Source organism: Phyllobates terribilis, unplaced genomic scaffold (assembly GCF_046119375.1).
Source record: "Phyllobates terribilis strain yellow unplaced genomic scaffold, ASM4611937v1 Scaffold_2__4_contigs__length_985480577, whole genome shotgun sequence".
NCBI classification, from domain to species: Eukaryota; Metazoa; Chordata; class Amphibia; order Anura; family Dendrobatidae; genus Phyllobates; species Phyllobates terribilis.
Genome location: NW_027362762.1, coordinates 109,785,631 through 109,807,419, shown reverse-complemented (window position 1 = coordinate 109,807,419; position 21,789 = coordinate 109,785,631). Strand labels below are relative to the sequence as shown.

The 21,789-nt window shown below is 43.7% G+C and overlaps 1 protein-coding gene and 1 long non-coding RNA gene across 2 annotated transcripts in view; one reads left to right on the top strand and one right to left on the bottom strand.

Annotated features, from left to right (window-relative positions):
• The window catches only part of USPL1 (ubiquitin specific peptidase like 1), a 28,437-nt gene extending 7,041 nt beyond the window's left edge, over positions 1-21,396 (bottom strand). The window contains exons 1-7 of the mRNA XM_073662490.1: positions 21,264-21,396; positions 12,861-13,029; positions 9,268-9,396; positions 6,612-9,180; positions 6,216-6,305; positions 2,015-2,144; positions 189-314 (exon numbers count right to left, since the gene is read on the bottom strand). Of these exons, the coding sequence (XP_073518591.1) occupies positions 189-314; positions 2,015-2,144; positions 6,216-6,305; positions 6,612-9,180; positions 9,268-9,396; positions 12,861-12,986 (3,170 nt within the window). The 5' untranslated portion in view covers positions 12,987-13,029; positions 21,264-21,396. The remainder of the gene's footprint in view (positions 1-188; positions 315-2,014; positions 2,145-6,215; positions 6,306-6,611; positions 9,181-9,267; positions 9,397-12,860; positions 13,030-21,263) is intronic.
• The window catches only part of LOC141195563 (uncharacterized), a 31,964-nt gene continuing 31,558 nt past the window's right edge, over positions 21,384-21,789 (top strand). The window contains exon 1 of the long non-coding RNA XR_012268151.1: positions 21,384-21,489. This is a non-coding gene — a long non-coding RNA (uncharacterized lncRNA). The remainder of the gene's footprint in view (positions 21,490-21,789) is intronic.

Sequence of the window (21,789 nt, the reverse complement as noted above, 5' to 3'; positions counted from 1 at the left end):
CCTCACATGTAATAAAGCTGTCAAACAGTTGCAAATCATGCACTGGGAGCGATTCAACCATATCACCGAGCAGCTGTAAATACTCGGAGCTCGGCCCGAGCATACTCGGACAGGACATACTCGCTCAACCCTCACAAGTTTTCTATTTTTCAAAGTATTGTTTAAAAAACGAAGGAGAATCATCTTACTTTTCCAGAACCATTTTCCGTTTCTGCTTTGGATGTCGGCACCGATTGCACTGCCCCAAGTGTACGGCGTTCAGAGGATGCCATTCTGGAATTACTTTTGTGAACGTAGTCAATGATTTTTGGCATCTACAAAGGTGGAAGAAGAAACAGATATCAGCATTAATATTGATAAAGCTTGATTAAATCCAGACAATGCATGCAATTAAAATGTAATTGTACGAGTGATATTGAAGTGCTGTTTTATGGTTTAGGGAACTGGTCACCAGGATTTTCACACCATTCTGTTGTAAAGAAAGTGCCCAATCCAGACTGCAGATCCAAAAAAACCTTTTTTTTATTATACTCACAGATGACGCTGTCCGGTAAAATGGAAGTCTCTGGTCTCCTTACTGCTTCAGGTGGATGACGTGTCCTACATCATCCACACAGTGCCCCCATCACGTTCCTGCGCATGCACACATCTCTCCGTCCTGCTGAGGGTAGAGCAAAGTACTGTAATGAGAACTAAAGTACTGTGCTCTGCCCTCGGCAGGACGGAGAGATGTGTGCATGCGCAGGAGCGTGATTAGGGCACTGTGTGGATGATGTAGGACGCATCATCAACAAAAAGCAGGGAAGGTGGACGGCAATCGCAAAAAGAGGCGCCGGATCAAGACCAGAGACACCTAAAGGACCGGACCGCACTGTCTGTGAGTATAATAAACGGTCTTTTTTGGGATCTGCAGACTGGATTGTAGTATGCTGTAAAAGAGGCCTTAATGCTGGTGGCCATGCTTTATAATTTAAGATCCTGGCGACCGGTTCCCTTTAAAAACGCACAGACTTTACCTTGCAGTAATAAGGATGCAATACCCAAAGCTCCTACAGTTCTACTAAACCGGAGGCAGAGTAAATAAATCTAAAATGTGACCTTGCAAGTAGTTCACAATTGAAAAAGGCCATCCATGGACAAACTCCATAGTCCCCGGTTAGGAGTGCCATCCCTGGTTAGCCATAAAGCAGAGCAGAGATAGGGGCAGCTGCTGACATGAGCAAGTATGTGGGCGCTATGTTCACTAAAAGCACTTCCAGACTAGTCTCCTGTGCGGCTCAGTTCCAGCAGCTTTTAAAGTGGTTTTTCTCAGAAATTGTAACTCTGAACCACTGCAGCCTCACATGGCTGACATCATACAGCAAGTGCCTGATACATGCCGCCGGTAAATTGGGCTGCACAGATCACCTTTCAGGTCCCCTTTAAGGAGACTGGCAACAGCTTGAAGTCAAATTAATCTGAAATTTCCAGGAAGAATAACAGAAGAACAGCAACTGAAAGGTTCTAAAAAAAAAAAAATAAAGCTCAAGAATTGTTATTTTAGGAGGAAAATGCAAGTGTTTGCTAAAAATCAAGTAAGTCAGGAAAGGTCCTCTAAAGTCTAAAAGTGACGGGAGATTTTAGAGCTACACCAAATGCTTTGTTATCCATGGTGTTAGATGTTATGTACCAAATTAAGTCATAAAAATCTGTTTAAAATGGCAGTCAGGCGTTGTTGGTGTATTTGATCCTCGAAACGGACCTGGCCAAAGTAGAAGTGAGTAAACTCTGACAACTTATGTGCAATAGGACAACAACTGGGCTCATACTTTACCAGCAGTAAATGGAAGCAGTTAGCAGATCATTAACCAGTGTTCTCTGCAGGATTTCTACAAGAGCGCTCGTTTCAGGATCATGCAGAAAATACTGCACATTGTCCAGTGCTGGGAGCGACATCTATCTCCAGTTTACAAACCATTCATGCGGTTTGCCGAGTGCACAGTAACAGACGGGCCCCTGGGCCCCCCGCACTCACCTCTGCTGGTAGCTGTACTCACAGACCTCGCACTGAAATTGCCATATAAATGAATGCATGAACAGGTTCTCAGTCAGGGGGTCCAGTCTAAGGAGTAACGGAAAGGCAAAGACCGGGCTCTCTTTCTTGCCTGTGGGAGAAAAACAAAAATAAAATAAAAAATTGTAGATAAAATTGCAATAAAAACAGGTTTCTTTCCATTATACTGTGCACTTAACCCATTCAGCACCAGAAGGTAGCACATTTTTTATGTACATTTATATGCAAGTAGAGACTTAACTGTAGCTGCCTGCAATACTGCAAAGGTTGCTAAGTTTTGCTCACATCTGATGATGCACGTCATGATACTTTCATGTAGAAATCTGCAGCCTCAATGGTTGCAGGATTCTCCCATATATCTTGAAGATGTCCATGTGTTTTAGTCTGTGCACACCCACAAAAGGCTGCGCTTTCCCACCTCTAAAATAAAACATGCAGGGACAATCCCTTTAGTCATGGATAAATACGGGCCCATGGTGGTTTGAAAAGAAGAATGAGATTATATATCTATCTCTCTACAGTGGTGGCCAAAAGTATTGGCACCCCTGCAATTCTGTCAGATAATACTCCGTTTCTTCCTGAAAATGATTGCAATCACAAATTCTTTGGTATTCTCTTCATTTAATTTGCTTGCAAGGCAAAAACACAAAAGAGAATGAAGCAAAAATCAAATCATTGATCATTTCACACAAAACTCCAAAAATGGGCCAGACAAAAGTATTGGCACCCTCAGCCTAATATACTTGGTTGCACAAGCTTTAACCAAAATAACTGCGAACAACCGCTTCCGGTAACCATCAATGAGTTTCTTACAATGCTCTGCTGGAATTGTAGACCATTCTTTTTTGGCAAACTGCTCCAGGTCCCTGATATTTGAAGGGTGCCTTCTCCAAGATCTCTCCACAGGTGTTCTATGGGATTCAGGTCTGGACTCATTGCTGGCCACCTTAGAAGTCTCCAGTGCTTTCTCTCAAACCATTTTGGAAGTGTGTTTTGGGTCATTGTCCTTCTGGACATGACCTCTGAGGGAGACCCAGCTTTCTCACACTGGGCCCTACATTATGCTGCAAAATTTGTTGGTAGTCTTCAGACTTCATAATGGCATGCACACGGTCAAGTAGTCCAGTGCCAGAGGCAGCAAAGCAACCCCAAAACATCAGGGAACCTCCGCCATGTTTGACTGTAGGGACCGTGTTCTTTTCTTTGAATGCCTCTTTTTTTTTCATGTACACTCTATGTTGATGCTTTTTCCCAAAAAGCTCTACTTTTGTCTCATCTGACCAGAGAACTTTCTTCCAAAACATTTTAGGCTTTCTCAGGTAAGTTTTGGCAAACTCCAGCCTGGCTTTTTTATGTCTCGGGGTAAGAAGTGGGGTCTTCCTGGGTATCCTACCATACAGTCCCTTTTCATTCAGACGCCGACGGATAGTACGGGTTGACACTGTTGTACCCTTGGACTGCAGGTCAGTTTGAACTTGTTTGGATGTTAGTCAAGGTTCTTTATCCACCATCCGCACAATCTTGCGTTGAAATCTCTCGTCAATTTTTCTTTTCCGTCCACATCTAGGGAGGTTAGCCACAGTGCCGTGGGCTTTAAACTTCTTGATGACACTGCGCACGGAAGACACAGGAACATTCAGGTCTTTGGAGATGGACTTGTAGCCTTGAGATTGCTCATGCTTCCTCACAATTTGGTTTCTCAAGTCCTCAGACAGTTCTTTGGTCTTCTTTCTTTTCTCCATGCTCAATGTGGTACACACAAGGACACAGGACAGAGGTTGAGTCAACTTTAATCCATGTTAACTGGCTGCAAGTGTGATTTAGTTATTGCCAACACCTGTTAGGTGCCACAGGTAAGTTACAGGTGCTGTTAATTACACAAATTAGAGAAGCATCACATGATTTTTCAAACGGTGCCAATACTTTTGTCCACCCCCTTTTTTAGGTTTGGTGTGGAATTATATCCAATTTGGCTTTAGGACAATTCTTTTTGTGTTTTTTCATTGAAGACAAATTAAATGAAGATAATAATACCAAAGAATTTGTGATTTCAATCATTTTCAGGAAGAAACTGAGTATTATCTGACAGAATTGCAGGGGTGCCAATACTTTTGGCCACCACTGTATCTATCTATATATCACACACACACACACACACTGCTGCAGCCACATGGTGCTCCCTGCCAAAGAGAGGAAGTGAGAAGCCCAGCAGGGATCAAGGTCAGCAGGAAGGAGGACATAGGGGACCCAGGTAGTTGGGTAACTTGCACCCCCACAGACAACTATGGGCCCATCTTTAATATAACCGCATAATGGTAGCCCTGATCTGAAAAAAAGAAGCCAAAATTAGAAACCATGATGGCAGTGCAGGCTTTGGACAAATTTATTTGTCGTGTGTAACTTAGTCAATGTGTACAATTCCACTTTACCCTGAAGTCTAGTCTCTCTGCGCCCAATGTTCGGGTTACTCCAGGTCCATTTACTGTACCAGGATCATCTACGGGTATCCTTTTCTCTCATTATTACAAGTAATCTGCCTTCATTGTGAGAAGGGACTGCTCTCTGCAGGATTCCTCCCAGCGAGGCTCGCTTTACACTACAGCCCATTATTTTCCGTACCTTGCAGTTGTTATTCTACTTACACTAGAACGCTGTCCGATATGTCCAAAAACGTTAAGTCACTTCTCAGACACCTGCAATGAAGGGGGGGCCACCTAATTAAAAATAAACTGCACATGAAAGCTTTAATCCTATGTGACAGATGGCCTCCAAGTGCTGAACGGGTTAAAATGTGACCGCTAGCCTTGTAGAATATATTGGTGTATTAGAAGACAAGTCCTCAGGCTTATCCATGTGTTATTATATAATGCAGGGGATGAGAAATGTCAGCTAATGCTACTTATGCCATGGTGCACGGGCTTGGTCTCAGGCGGCATGTTACCCCAACACAATGCTAAGGTCAGCCTATTCGGCCTGACCTCTAATATTAAAACCTTACCATTTGTCAAGTGAAATACATGTGAATAAGGGCCGAGAAGAACCGAGACCCGGCTAATGGACACCCAGTCATTGGGGAACTAGATGAATGTAATGTCCAGCTCAAAGAAAAGGGAAGCCACATACTTATTTGTACATAGAGCAAATTTGTGTCACTCGACAAATGGTAAGGTTTTAATACTAAAGGTTAGGCCCGTCCAGAAAAGGGTCACCTTGACGCTGGTGGGATGGCTTTTACCTTTTTTTTTAATCAGAATTATATTAGCTAAGCACCCTATATTATTTTCATGCACTATTGCTATTTATTTACTGCAGGGTATTTGCTTATTTTGTTTTTAACTTGGGTTTTGTTTGCTTATTGGCCAGTGTGAACATGCGCTTACACGCTGCATGCACACCAACTTATTCCAGTTCATCTCTTTTTATATTAAGAGGATAAAAACTTTGATGGCAGGAGTGCTTCTTTAATTTACTGAACAGCTAAATCTAGGTCACTATATTAGACTTGAGGGAAAATTAGAAGCCAATCTCTTCAGCGCAGTAATAGGAAAAATGTACGGTAGTCCAGGCATGCAAAATGCAACTGGAGGACATGAAATTCCGGAAAACACTTTTTATGCCTCACCCCAAAATTTCCCTTTTACTGAAGATGAAAGGATCCAGGATGAAATAGCAAAAATAGTCACTGACCAGAATATTGCCCAATAAGATTTGTGTCTTTACACTAGATATTGTACAGAAGTGATGTTGTGGCATTGTGCAAGTTTTCAGATACGGTACATAGCCCCAATCCATACAAGGAGTGTATAAGGGTTCTTCCTACACCGCTTGTGTGGTGACAACGTATCCTGTGGCTTCAATACTCTCATTTGAATGCGCTGCAGTCCCCTTTAAAAAGCACAGAATTCTCCAAAGCTTTCACACCGATAGATCCGCTTTAACTTGGTGGGAAATAATTTATTGGAAGAGGATCCACTGCTACCAAAGTCTAGTGGTGAGATGTGTCTATTTGGGGAGGGCAGGCAAAATGTAGATTTAATTCCTACTAAATTACTTTTTTTATTATGAAAACTAGGTCATAGTGATATGTATTGTGTCCACAAATGGCTTATATGTATGCAAGCACACTGAAAATCTGACACGTCTTCTCTGGTGTTGTACGTACCCAATTTGCACTTCAAAAGTGGTTGCAGCTTTTCAAAGATGCTTATTCTGAGCTCATGCAGACACTTCTCATACTTTGGTCGCCTGTGATCTGCAAAAACAGAGTGGGAAAAAGTAAATCCTTAAATGCCAACATAAAGCTATACATGTATGCATACACATCTGTGTATTTTATAATAGCGTGCGTGCGTGTATATATGTGTCTTTCCTTTCGTTGAAGGCCACCAACCACAATGTAGTCAACCACCCAGGCATTGAAATGGGAGCAGTGCAATATCAGTCATATGTAACACCTACCACTAGAATAATCATGCATGCCTAGTCATTCTGAGAGTGCATGTTTATGAGGGCATCGGGATTAATATGCATGTCTAGCCGTTTCCACCACTTCACCCACCTGCTTTCCGCTTCTTCTTCTTCAGCGCAAGACTCTCTAGAAACATTTCAGTGGCTTCATTATATCTCATGAAGAGATCAGGAATCAGTGACTCCTTGCTAGTATGATAGTCCATGGCAACAAAATTATTGAGAGTCTCTGAATGGACCAAGGCTGATAATATGCAATCTAACCAGCATAAATTATGCTTGTTCTTCCATTGTAGAATCTTTTGCTCAGGTTTTAATTTCTTAGCTGTCGGCACTTTATCACCTTGGGCTGGGCCCTCACTTTCTGCTTCCATGTCGTCATCGCTTTCATCAGCCATCAGTCCATCGCTGTTTAATGAGGTTTCCAAAGTATCGGACGCTTTGCTGCCATCTTGAATAATGTCATTTAATATTTGCATTGTGTTATTGTGCACTTTGACTTTTCCATCCTGCCACGTATCTGACTGGGCAGCATCGTATGCCGGACTGGAGGCCGCGGACGTAGGTTCTTCAATTCGGTGCTTGGACTGAATGTCAAGTAATAAGTCAGGTAAAACTGCGTTTTCAGAAAACTTCTTCTTGGATGTCGGAGATTCACAATGAGGTGGTGGGGCGGCTGCGGCATTTTCAGCAGTAAAATCCTCAGAACTGTCTGACTGTGCCGATACCTCCGCACGGTCCGTAACAGTCCTTCCCTCGCACATGAGACTGCAAACCTCAGAATTTTTGCCCTTCGTATTTCCACAGTGACACTTCAAGTAGTCCCGTAACAAGACCTGCACTTCTGTCATCGGATGTTTGGCATAGGAATGGTCAACTTCTACAGAAGGAGGAGAAGGACTGTCATAAGAGTCCTCGTGCAAACTCGGAGATGGTACATTCATTCCACAATGACACGACATGCAATCCTGTAACAAAATTTGCGGGTTCAGCAATGACATTTTGTTCTGAGAGTTAACATCTGTGTGTGTATTATAGGCATCTTTCATAGATGCTGAAGGGCCATGAGCTTCACACTCTCTCTCTAAGGAACCATTATCTGGATGGCAAACAGGTTCATGATCTGGTAAAGAGACAGTTGGAGATGCCACGTCACTGTTCTGACACATCAGAGTTGTATCAAGTACCTTGGACAACTGATTGCCCGGTGAGGATATCACTGCAGCCTCAGCAGAGACCTGGTCATCTACAGAAGGGGCAGAAGTTGTGTGGCTATCACAAGTGTTCTTCAAAGAGTTCTCTCCCACTTCACGCTCAGGCAAAATGTCTTGTAAAAGATTAGAGGGACTGTTTTCTTCAGAATAAGTTGTTTGGCACTTTTGCGCCAACTCTTGTAGCAGTGACAAATTTGGAATTGGTAGTGATGGATCTTCAGTGCTTACCATCGATCTGTTTGGTTCTAGAGAGGCTGTATCGGACTTGTCTTTGGACAAACTTTCTGGTAGATGCTTCTCCAACTCATTTGTTGTGAAGGTAGGCAGACTTTTCTCACCGTCCTCTAACAATGGAGAGGACAGTGGCTTCCGAAAATGTGTACTTTCTTCTGGACACTCTTGTAGCCCATCTGATTGATCCTCTGCCTTTTCATCACTTTCCTGCATTAACTTAAGAGATAAATCTGAAATTCCAAAGCTGCGATCTTGCACACCATCCTCTGGACAAGACGGAAGAGATGTGTCCAACAATGAGCTTATGTTCATTTGTTGGTCAGACTCTTCATGCTGCAATTCAAAGACGGCATTTCCACTTATATCTTTAGGAGTGTCCTGAGGTAGGAGAGAAACCACATCTCCTTTATCAATCAAATCATCCATTTTCTCATTACGTTCTTTAGGTTGTTTATCACATGCCGGTGGTAACTCAGATTCGAGATCAAACATGATATTACTACACGGAGGGACGGGCGCCTCCTTAGAGGAATTTTCCTTTATTTGACATCCTTGCTCCCTGCTCTGCTCTCTAAGTGGAGAGACACAGGAGGACACACTGTCTGAGCTGAAGGCAGGAACATGCAGTTTATGCTCTTTATTTAACGTCTCAGTCATTACCCTTTCCTCAGTATTAATCACTTTATTTGCTCTTGCGTCAGTCTCTATTGGGAGATGGAGAGGAGAACTATTATTTAAAGTATCAATAACTTCTAGCTCTCCATTCTTCAATACTTCAAGATGCCCATTGTGTACTGCAGGCAACACATCAGGTTGATCAAGTGCATGTCTACTAAAAGAGCCCATGGGTAGGACTGGAAAGCCAGACTTATCCCATAAAGCTGGACTACTAAGAGGGTTAATAGTTCCTGAGCCATTTTGCATAAGAGGATCCGAACCTTCCTTCTGACCGTGCTGTAATCTTGTTGGTGAACCCGTATCCCATCCCAGTGTTGGAAAATCAAGAGCCGAGTTACAGATCTCATCCTGAGCAGCAAGAGAGTCATCAGAGATGGGCAAATCAATTTTTGCTCTTTTCTCGCCTACACGTGGCGTTGGTAACACGTCAGAGCCGTTGCGCTTTTTATGTTTTCTGGGGCTGTTATTCTTCTTAAGGTCAGAAGTGTTTGCAATTATGTTATCCAAGGGAGTATATCCCAATGGATAAATACACTATAGGAAAAAGAAAAAACAGAAAAAAAGGTTAAAGGCATCTGTCAATGCAAATCTAGCAATTCCTAACAGATAAAGGAGACATACCTGAGGGTTAGTGCAGAGGAATATTGACTGCGTGATATTAATGCGGTATGTCTTGAGGGCTTGTGTTTGGCCCTTGGTCTTGCACACCGGGCACCATTCATCACGGGGAGCGTTGATGTTAAGGGAGTTCTGGAGAGGACAAGAAATGTATAAGGTCCAATCAATGCTGTCACAAGTCACATAATACACTTCTGTTTTGGCCCGACGTGATTCCAAACAGTAATACCATAGAAAAACCCTATAAATGTAACATAAAACATAGGTAAATTCTGATAACAGGTCTCATACGTAATCAGAACCACACGGCATTGCCGGTGTTAGAGGTCATAGAGGAGATTTATCAACACTGGAAGAAAAAGCGAACAATGTATCACGTCGACGAGTCCGTCACCTTCAGGTTTTATCACAGTGGAATCTGTTATCGCTCTGCTCTTCCTCTAAACCAGTCCTGATGAATCTCCCTAACACCATAATCAACAGATAACGTTTAATCATCCTTGTGAATTATGGCCAATCTAAATTTATTATTAGGTGGTGCTACAAGGTGCACTTATTTGTATAAAACCTTATTCACACGCCAGCATTTTTGGTCAGTAATGGTGAACTGTGACTTCAAAATACAGAACAACAGTGACTATTTCTAATAGGATTTTTCTCTCTCTGTAGAACTGATATAAAGTACAGACGTGAAAATAATGCCATAGAAAAAAAAAAAACATTAATTTCTGTGCCGGGTGATATGTCCGACATGGACAACTAAGCAATACAACCAATTATGTCTTGTGTGAGTTCAGTGTGTACATTTAAATGTGGAAGACTTAGAGGGGTACTCCAGGGAGGTAAAAAAAAAAGTTTGTACTGTTCCTGCCCACTCCGTGGAGGTAAAAAAAAAAAAAAAGGTTTGTACTGTTCCTGCCCCCACACACTATAAAGAGGAGATGCCCAGTGCAGTTTTATGATCTTTATAACCCTTGTAATTCGGTGTGACAGGAGCTGCTCCTCACTGTTCTCCCCTCCGGGTCTGACCCACACAGGAGGGGGGGAGCAGTGAGGAGCAGCTCCTGTCACACCGAATTACAAGTTATAAAGATCATAAAACTACACTGGCGCCTGTCCTGACATGATGCCAAGTGTGCCCTGCAGCCAATCAGCGACCTCTTGACTCTCACTTTCCTTTGTAAGTAACTGACACTCCGGAGGTCAAAAAGCAGCAGCAGCTTTCACTTCTTCTGGGTGTTTTATTCGTCAGAAGCAAGTGAGAGGACAGTGAGTGAGAGCAGGTGTTGCAGGAAAGCCTCCGGCATAATAGGTGACTATAGGTTGTTTACACAGGAGAATATAGCAATTAAGATGGGGTTGTCGGAGTGGTGGACAACCCTTTTAATAAAGGCACGCATTTGCTTTAGAGAATCTGTGATCTGGGACCACTTTAGCAGCTTCCCATTACTTAGAGCCAATAGTTTTTCATTATAATAGACTAAAGAGTGATTGACATATCTAGCACCTGAATTGGACAGACTCACAATAGCCGCCAATCGTGCATGTGCCCAGGCAGGTATAAGTACATATGGCAGCATCAGCCCCGCTCACCTCCAGTTATGGAAATAAATCAGAAATAACACTTTCTTCTGGCAGCAGGAAATGTTATGTATTTTCTAATTAAACATTACTTAGCTTGTCAATTCCCAGACACTCCAGAGCAAAAGCTTTGGTGGAGCCCATTGGTCACTGTTTACAAACTCCTTGAGAAAGCCACCTGGCGAAACGTACGTCGGAGTTCTGGGGTTTCCTATCCTGTGTTATTCCCTGCTGTTTGTGTGATATTTGCAGAGGTTCTTTTATACTTATAACAAATCAATTCCCTATACATGTACATTTATTGACCCTGCTGCTATATCCATATACAGATCTATCATTTCGGTTAGGGAAAATAACATTGTTATTTCATTATACCCACTCTATACGTTTGGCTGTGAAATATCCTTTGTGTATGGTCCTCTCCCTTCTATACGTATTTAATTTAATTTTATCTTGATGTATTAATAAAATTATATTTCATTGTTTGTGTTTATTCACGTTTATCAGTAGGACGTATTACTTTCTTGCAGAAGTGACGTGCGGTTCATCCATGTGACCGATGCAGCGAAATTCTGGCCTCTAGCGGTAATGCTTGTATGTTAAGCACGTACCGCTGCAGCCAATCACTGGGGTCAGCCGTCACATGAATGCACAGCGCATCAACCACTAGAAAATAAACGAAGACAGCGTTAACCATCGGGAGATCAATAATAAATAAGATGGGGAATTTTACAGTTCAACAATGCTTCATTCTGCTGCTAACTAACAGTATTAAACATTTCAGACAGCATTTTGTAGAACGATGCTGACAGAGCAGTTCTACAACGGTTTTATTATTTGTGTTTCGTGTCAAACATATTAGACATCTGTCGACAGTCATTGCTCAGCTTGCAGCGCTCTCTCCTTACTCCCATACACAGGAGCGATCAGCCAAGTGCCCCTGTGATCTCTATGAGAGCGCCACCGCCAGACTCCTCTGGTGACGGCTTATGTCCCGGAAAACAAAAAGATCAGCCAGCCGTGGGGAAAGTCAGAAGACCGCTACAAACTGACCTGTCGGCCAATCTCACATATATTGGTGGGTTTGAGAGACTTTAGTGCAATGTGTATGGGGGGCTTTAAACCTAGTTCACATCACAGTAATACAAGAACAAATCCCAATCTGACAGTGCATAAGATCAACCAAATTAACACCCGTGGTGCCGAGATTTCTGTTGATGAGCCACACAGTCGGGTCAGGTTTTGCACCTGTATTACACTTGTGTGAATTTAACCTTAGTAAGGCCATGTGCACACATTGCGTTTTTGTTATGCAAATTTAAGCTGCGTTTTACAGTACCAGCAAAAGCTATGAGATTTCAGAAATCTCATGCACAGTTTTTTTTTCCTGGCTGATTTGAAAAACTGCTGCATTTTTGCAAACTGTGGCATGTCACTTCTCTCAGCTTTTTTTCACTCATAGAAAGCAAAGAGGAAAGACAAAATCACAGCAAAAAACGTAAGTATCATATTTTGCTGTGTTTTAGCGCAAAAACCTAAGGAAGCTGCATCATCTTTTTTGGGGGGCACTAAACTTTATCAGCATGCACAAGAAACTATAAAAACACAGCAAATACGCAGCAAAACGTGCTCTTTTGACTGCTTCTTTACTGCCAAGAGAGCAGGCTTTGACTGCGGGGAAAAAAACGCAAGGTGTGAACATAGCCTTAGAGTAAATGACCAATCTGCTCACACTGAAAGCTCGGCAGAAGTGGAGGCAGCTATGCTCACAAATACATACAGGTACATAGAAACACTGTTTTTTAGATATATTTAGACAGCTGTCACCATTAATACCATACCACAGATATAAGAAACTGGAGCTACATGTTACATCGTAACATTGTTTGTGGATATCTTTCGCCTTTTACATTTTTTTTTTTTTAAAGATTTCCGTGGATAAGAAAAAAAAATAAAAAATTGAACAATAAAACATATGCGCAGAAAAACAAAAATAAAGAAAACGTTTCACTGACTTTTCCCAAGTACCCCACCATGTGAAGTGAGGGCTTATCTAAAAATGACCCTTGTCCAACCAATGATACTGTAGATCCCGGAGTCTTGGAAGCCATTGTGGTGACCCATTGACTAATTTTTGTCATAGCACATGTAACCTGCCAGCACCATATAGGACATGTCAGAACCCTGAAAGACAAGCGAGTGGAACAGGTTATTAACATCATGTTCATACAATGCAAAAGTCACTTAGCCAATGATAAAAGCAGATACATCGTCTAAATGTTATGGACATTACCAGTCACCCTCTAAAATGTTACTAAATGTGCATTTACACTGCTCAATAATCAAGAATGTGCGTTATTACAACATTTATTTTCCCATTATCAATCTACATAAAAGGGTCGACGATCACCCAAAGAACGAGCAAAATGCTTGTTCGTAGGATGAAATGACCTTTTGCTACAAATCATTGCCCTTGGCAGCACATCAGCCAATATAAACAGCACATGTGCTGCCGAGAGAAATGATAGTCTACGTATTAACGATCGTTCTGTACACATGGGAAGTGCAGTTGACCTGTCTAAACAAGCCATTAATGAGGTTGTCCACTACTTTTTCACTGATGGGAAGAACCAGCCAATAATATAATCTATATGGGATTGTCAGGGCGATCCCCAGATGGCCAATACCAGAGAAAAGAAGAAAAAAAAAAAAGAAGGGGCAAGCATGTTGGAATTCAACATGCCTGATCATTTTACTCCCACATAAGAAAAGCAGTAAATATAGCTTTGTAAAAGGTTTGTCTTGAAGGACCATCAGAGCAGGTTCACACACTGAATATGTGGAGAATATTTTGCCTACAAAATCATCAGTATTTTACATCACCAGCAAAGTGGGTGAATTTTAACTTCATCTCATTCACACGCTGAAGATTTCAGTTTAGAAATCTGCACCTAATGTGAACTTGGCCTTACAGGCAGGAAAAGTAAACAACACAATATAACTATTACGACAGAAGACAGAAGCATAGCGATGACACTACGTATGAGGACCAGCAAAGCTCAGTGATACAAGCAGCACTGGGAGCTCCTGTAGCCATTGCTGCTGCGAGGAGGTAACTTTACACCAGCAGTTTAGATGTGTATTTCACCATCCTGAACTATTAATATGTACGAAGGTTCAGGATAAGACAGCTGCAACTTACACAAGACACAAAGCTACATAGCTTCATACTTCTCCTGTCCGGCAGAACGGCAGCAAGATCACACTCACTGGACTGTGAGATCAGAGGTTTAAAGAGTAACCGGCATATTAATTTCATAAATCAATAAGACACATGGAAATAAGAAACTTTTAAATATATCTTATCAGAGAAATTGTCTTCTTTCTCTGCCAAAACTGGTCAGTAATTATCAAAATTCTTAGTTGAGGTCAAATCTGTATTCAGTGAAGACAGAGTGTTCCATTACCGAGTTGCTATGGATACAATTTAATGTAAGAGGGAGGAGCTCTAGCTCCTCCTCCCATCTACATAGAATCTTATAAGCACCAGCTGTCATCTATCTCAGTAATAGGAAAGTGTCTTCACTGAATAACATGGATAAAACAGAATTCATCATTTCCCCCCACCCCCATCTCGCTCAACCCCCCAACAGACATATCCATCAAGGTCAATGGCAGCTCACTGTCCACAGTCCTGCAAGCTTGCTGCCTCGGGGTAACCCCGGACTCTGATCTCTCCCTCATATCCAAGCCCTTTCCACTTCCTGCCGACTCCAACTCAAAAATATCTATCAGATCCGTACATTGCTTAACCAAGAATCTGCAAATACACTAGTCCATGCCCTCATCAACTCCCGCCTCGACTACTGCAACCTCCTACTTTGTAGCCTCCCTGCTAGCATTCTCGAACCCCCTATCCTTAACTCTGCTGCCTGACTAATCCACCAGTCCCCCCGCTATTCCTCGGCCTCTCCCCTCTGTCAATCCCTTCACTGGCTCTCCACTGCCCAAAGACTCCAGTTCAAAACCCTAACCTTGGCATACAAAGCCATCCACAACCTGTCTCCTCCATACATCTGTGAGCTAGTCTCCCGGTACATACCTGCACGTAACCTCTGCTCCTCACAAGATCGCCTTCTCTACTCCCCTCTTATCTCCTCTTCCCACAACCGCATACAAGATTTCTCCCGTGTATCCCCCCTACTCTGGAACTCTCTCCCACCGTGGAAACCTTCAAAAGGAACCTGTAGACCCACCTCTTCTGACAAACCTACAACCTGCAGTAACCACCGGTCCACCATACCGCTACACGACCAGATCTACCCTCACCCACTGTATCCTCACCCATCCCTTGTAGACTGAGCCCTCGCGGGCAGGGTCCTCTGTCCTCCTGTACCCGTCAGTGTCTTGTATTATTCATGATTATTGTACATTTTTATTAAGTATGCCCCTTTTCACATGTAAAGCATCCGACTGTTGGCACTAAGCTCCTTGCTGTCTGATCATTCAATAACCGGCTTACAGGCCGCACCATCACAAACGCACTGAACGATCAGTAATATATCGCTCAGTGCACACAGGCTACCATTGGTCTCGTCAGAACAGTTCCTGTTTACACAGGATGATGCGCTGCCGAGAACAATGATCTTTTGTGTAAAAGAAAAGAATTTCACCTGACAAACGAGTGTTTTGCTCACTTGTCAGGTGGTTGGGATTGTCAGCCTGTTTAGACTGTGCGAATATTCAGAAACGAGAGTTCCTATGATTGCTCATTCAAGATAACTGTGCAATGTAAACGCCCCCTTTAGAGTCTATTCACACTATTGCTGGGGTCGTCTTCATCTCTCATATAACGCAAATCACTAGAAGCAAATGAACCCCAATAAATGCTAATTCTCAATATTTTAAAGCTTAAATTTACAAAGTGCTCATATACAGCAAGCAACTTTGTAAATCACTAGTTTTTAAAAATCCTCTCCATTCTCAAGAACGGAAGGATTTTTAATTTTATTATTTACTGGCCAACCGACAGTTTAGCAGTGGAAGCTGGTCTCCCAGGCAAGGAGAACAGCACTTACTAGCTCTTTCAAATAAAGCTTGTAAGCACAGGATCCAGCCAACTTCAGTGGCCCTGAGCTAATTTGAAGCAAAGATGCCTTATCTAACAGCAACTGAGAGCACACAGCTTAGGTCAGTGGCGTGACAATGCCATTTATCCTAGCTGTCAATCAAAGGAGCTAACTGGTTTCATCATTTTGATAGGCAGAATAACAATGCCCGCAGCACTTTACTTCCTGTTAAGTTTGCAGAGACTGTCACAGGCAGGGCTGTGGAATCGGAATCGGTATAAAATGGACCGACTCCAACTCCTAAAATATATAATTGGGTACAGTAGTTCAATGCAGGTTGTGGGGAATATTTTTTTCATAATTTGGGAAAGTTATGAAATGTCCTATAAATGTCTGTCCTATTCCTGATCTAAGGGTCTAGACTTTTAGCTGAGATGAATTTGTGGTACAGTAAATTTATCACTTAAACATGAGCCATGTATGAGGGGGTCGGAGTTCAAGTCGGTGTCATGGAAATTGAGGAGTCGGAGGTTTAGCCTACCGACTCCACAGCCCTGGTCACAGAGAGCTTCAAATGGGCCCTCTAATGGCACTGTGTAAGAGTCTTTGGCCCCAATTCATTACAGCTGGCGTTCTGTACTCCGGTCTGAATCAGGGGCGTACAGAAATAAGATGCGCCAAATTCATTAAGCGTAGCATACCTCTTACTGAATTCAGCTCATCTTATCAGTGGGCTTCCATGTTCCTCGCCAAGAATGTCACTCCAGTCAGAGACCAGAGTAACATTTCTGACAGTAGAAACACAGACACTATTAATTTGATGAGTATGCATAGCCATGCCCCCTCCACTTTGCCAAAACTGTTCAAATTGGGAAATGTAAATGCAAAAGTAGATACATTTTTGCATGACCCAGTGTTGTGCAAAATATTTGTAACTTTGCAAAGGTTTTTGTAACAGTTTTCTGGCACATAGTTGGATGAATTAGAGCCTAAATGTACTGTAGTCTGTAAGAGTGGCATTTTGTGCTAAATTTGGAGAAATCACTAGTTTCATTACTTGTGTTGAGCCATTTACATTGCTCTTGCTTCATTAATTTATTGCAGACAGCAGAATGCTTGTAAACGTTGCTAATAGATCTAATTTGCAAGGGGGGGGAATAATTTTGATTGCATTGCTATCCTTGTTTGTGGTTGCTAGCTCATTTCTCTTGTATAAAATGGTACTTGTCTCTGTGACAATTCCATTGAAAAGTGACACACAGCCCAAACATGGATCGGTAACATGATCCACATCAGACGACACTGGCGCTATTCATTACATCGTGGCTCCCACCCAGTGTGATAAAGCTGTTTTACAAATAGTTAAAGGAGTTGTCCACTCAAGGAAATTTTCAGCAAGTCATACAGTATGCAGAATCCTAATGGTGTGTAATATACACCCTGCTAGGATTCGGCTCCACATGCCGATTCCAGCAGTCGCCTCGTGACAGCAAGTAAGCGATTTGCATACTTGTGGTTGTATGCCAACTAACGTCTGAGCTGTTTCTCAACATAATTTATTGAAAGTAGCAGCTGATTTATACATAAATCTTTAAAAAAAAATTGATAAGTCTTTGGTTCGTTATCTACCATAAGTTTGATCCAAACTGATTGCATCGGTATGGAAACCATGTGCTTTTTCATCTGCACAGATCATTATTTTTTTTTGTAAGGATGCATAAAGAGGTTGTCCATTACATTTTGGTGGATGACCTATCCTCAGGATAGGTCATCTATGTCTGATCTGCCGAGGTCTGACACCCCCGAGGATCAGCTGTTATCGGTGCCAGCGGCCGCCAAGTACTCACTTGCAGAGCTGCTCCGTCTTCTGATAGTGGCTGCCGCAGGGTACTACACATCCTCCTCCTATTGATTTGACTAGGAAGCAGGTGTGCAGTACCCTGCTGCAGCCACTACAAGAAGACGGAGCAGCTCAGCAAGTGAGTACTTCCGCACTGTGACAGCAAATGACAACATGTAGTCGGGGATGCCAGGTTTCGGAAACCCAGCTGATCAGACATAGATCGTCAATCAAAAAGTAGTGGACCACCTCTTTAATGAAAGCGTTCTTATCTGTGGGATGGGTCATGAGATCGATGGGTCAGACATTCCACAAACAGCTGAAAGCAGCACTAGCCACAACTAAAGGTCAATTTACACTTCACAATTATTATGTTGAACAAGACTTCATAGAAACGCTCAGTTCAAGATTATAGTGCAGTTTAAACAGACTGCCAATCACCCAACAAATGAGCAAAACGCTCGTTCATCGGGTGAAATGATTACGGTGGTGCAAAAGAGATCATCATTCTCAATAGTGTATCGTCCTGTGCAGGACCTTTGCTGCCAAGAATAATGGCAGCCTATGTGCATGGAATGATGTATCACAGAGCAATCAGTGTGTATCTGAAGAGCAGTCAAACTGCAGCAAAATATTTACCGGTGGTCGTTTAATGCTGTAAAGTCAGATATCATAAAAGCACCTTAAAGGAAGACCCCCAAATTAAACCACTAATATAGGAACATAGAGAATTTAGCCCCTATATAAAAAGCATACCTGCAGTATAGATTTTAGTGTTTTAGTTGCCAGAAAAGAGTATGATTACATAAGCGAATGAGACGGGTTTGATGCACCCTTGTAATGGCCAAGTGCTCAATGAACAATTATACCATCTCAATTTGCACCCTGGGCACTGTAGTATTCTAACTGACGGCGCTCAAGAAAGTGCTGCCAGAACTCCATCAGAAGCTCTGCACGGATACTGCAGGAGCGCAACCGTGCTTACATAGGAGCCAGCAATATCTGCAGCCACAGCTCTGTGGGAGGTGCAGAGATACTGATTTAGTTCTTATCATAGAGAATCTGTCTGCAGGTTTTCGTTATATAATAAGACAGTACCATGAGGTAGGGACTAAGACCCCGATTCCAGTGATGTGTCATTTAGTTTACTGGGTGCATTAGTTATGATAGTGACAGTTTTCTCTGTTGCAGATTGAGCAGAGAACAGTTGTGGATGTGTATAATCCCATCCACACCACAGCTTTCTGTGAACATTGTACAGAGCTGCATATCAGTGCTGGGGAGTGGTAGGACTAATCTGCCAAACTGGCTGGTAATAATCTCCTACTGATAGAACAAAGATTGTATTGAAACAGCAAAACCCAGCCCAGCAAGTGACATCCCTGTAATCAGGGACTCTGCTCCTACATCAGGATGCTTTGATACCTGGTGACAGATTTCCTTTAATCACAATGACAGTGCTCAGAATGCTAATTGGAGGTGGGGTAACTGTGCACTGAGCCATTTGGCCCAGTTGAGGGTGCACTGAAGCCTCCTCATTAGCCTATGAATTAAATCTTTTTGCTGGGAACTAAACCACTCAAATCTATATTACAGATATGATTTGAATGCACATGTATAGGTGATATAATTGATGTGTTTTTTTTTTGGGGGGGGGGTAACAGACTCCCTTTAAAGGGGTTGTCTACTTTTAGACAAAGTTTGCCCCAGCTGCAGTTTGTTAAAAAAATAAACTGTGACTCTGCACCGATGCTCCTGGTAACAGGCATTACCTGTCATGCTGACAGCGCAGAAGCCATTTAGTGAGCTCTGATGTTCTGAAGGGAGCATGGCGCCTATGTAGCACCCCGAGGACTTGGCTGCTACAGGGGTATTGCACCTCGAACCAGAGGTGTGGTATTCCACTCCCGGGTAAGGATGGAGCGTGGAACGGAGCTCAGTAGGCTGCATGCACCACATACACCCCATTTCCGAGGGACAGACCAACGGTACTCCCACCAGATAGATGTGCAGGTACGACAGCTTCTGTCCCTGGCTGGAGTGGGGAGGGGGGAGGAACATCCCAGTGGTGTAGGAGCAGAGAGGGGAGGGACTCTGGGCATAGGTAGGAGCCCATTGGGTGCTAGTCACCTGGGCTCGGGTGTCAGAAGGGGGTATATAAGGTGGGCACCATCTTAGGACAGAGTGAGTTCGGTGAAGCACAGTCTGGAGGAGAAGAGGAGAGGAGCTCAGCCAGAGAGGGCTGACAGGGAGCTGTGGCTCAGTCTGGGCCCAGCTCCAGAGCCAGGCCTGGAGAGGAGGCCTGAGGCAGAGAGAGAGAGAGAGAGAAAGAAGAAGAAGGAGAAACAGGAACACCAGGAAAGGCCCAGAGACGCAAGAAGAGAGGGAACCCTGAGATCCCACGAGTTAACGGGTGAAGGGTTGGCAGAAAAGGGTACCGGATCCCAAACTGGTGGAGGCCAATTATCCTTAGCCAGGAACCGGAGGTCGTGGTCAAGTTTTGGCGCGACCCCTCGCCACATCCACCAGGAAGGCATACCACGTATAGGGTCAGGGAAGCCGGGAAAGGTTTCACCACCAGAAGGCCCGAGGGAGCAGGACAAAGGTGGATCCCTGGTGGGGACGGCCAGTAGGAAGGAGGAGAGGGGAGCTCAGGACCACGCTCTGGAACTGCCTGGGAGTTGGCCGAGTCCCGCACTTGGTGGACGCAGCACGGCTCGGGTGGTCACTCTTGGCCGAAGTGATCTGAACACCAACTGTGAGTAAAGCTGTGAAAACTGCAATGCACGTCTCTGAGCTTCCATGTCACACCACCACTACCACTATCATCATTTCCTGCTTCACCAGCTGCCCTGAGGCTATACCCCTCCCGTTGGGGGTTATACCATCCACGCTGCACAACCATACCACCGGCCTCAGCGGTCTGCCCTGTAGCGGCGGTTTCATAACCGCATTCAACGGGTGGCGTAGTCGGACACTAATACCATCATACCAATAACTGCCACTTGGTTTGACCACCCTGGGCACGGACCGGGTCACCGCCACGGAAAACTACAACCCCCAGCGATCCGGCTCCAGGTATTCCCCCGCGCACACGTGCGCCGCACTACAACATGGCCCAGGGGGTGAGTCACCTACACAGGCAGAGCTCACTGATTGGCTGCAGAGCTCACTAATTGGCTGCAGAGCTGTTGACATGATGTCTGCGCTGCAGCTGAGGAGATTCGCTGATGGACCTGGGGAAGGGGAGTATACCATGCTATATTTTTTAGCAGACTGCAGTCATGGCTGAACAAGGTGACAACCCCTTTAAGTGACATATAGGGAAGAACATTGCAGCCCCGTAGATTGCAGTTTATAGCCTATTCCCTTGAATGGCACATGGGATATTAGGATAGGAAGGAGAAGGTGGTAAAAAAAAAAAAAAGTACAAGAGAACGAAAAAGCATGGCAAATAAATATATGGAGAAGAAGGGACAAACTAAGAACACAACCAGGAGGCAAAGTACCTGAAGTCCGGTAGATGAAGGAAAGAAGGCAGCGCTGTCTGCGAAACGTAGTAATGGCGGTAGGAAACGTGGTGGTGTGCGATGAATGATAGTCGCACCGGAAGTGCGTCATCCAGAGCGCGCCGGCACGTGATTGGCTGCACGGGTCGCTATGGCAGCGCGCGCGAGAGGTTAGCACGAGGAGACTGTGAGGGAGGGAGAGTGAGCGGAGATAGGAAAATGAGAGGTAACTGCAGAAATGGCGGAGAAAGAGGGAAAGGCAGGAGGGAAGCACGGGGAGGGGAGGAGATGAGTAATGATTGTGGGACTGAGGAGGAGCAGAAAAGAGAAGGAAGGGGGAAGTGTGAGGAAAACAGGAATAAGAAATTACAGAAAAACAAGGGAATAATGGGGCAGAGCAGTCACCAGGCCGTGTGCAGCAGATTTATCTGCAGTGGACGGTGAGGCTATGTGCCCACGATGCAGAAATGCTGCATATTTTTACGCTTCTCCCTGGCAGGAAAAACGCTTGCGATTTTTACATGCG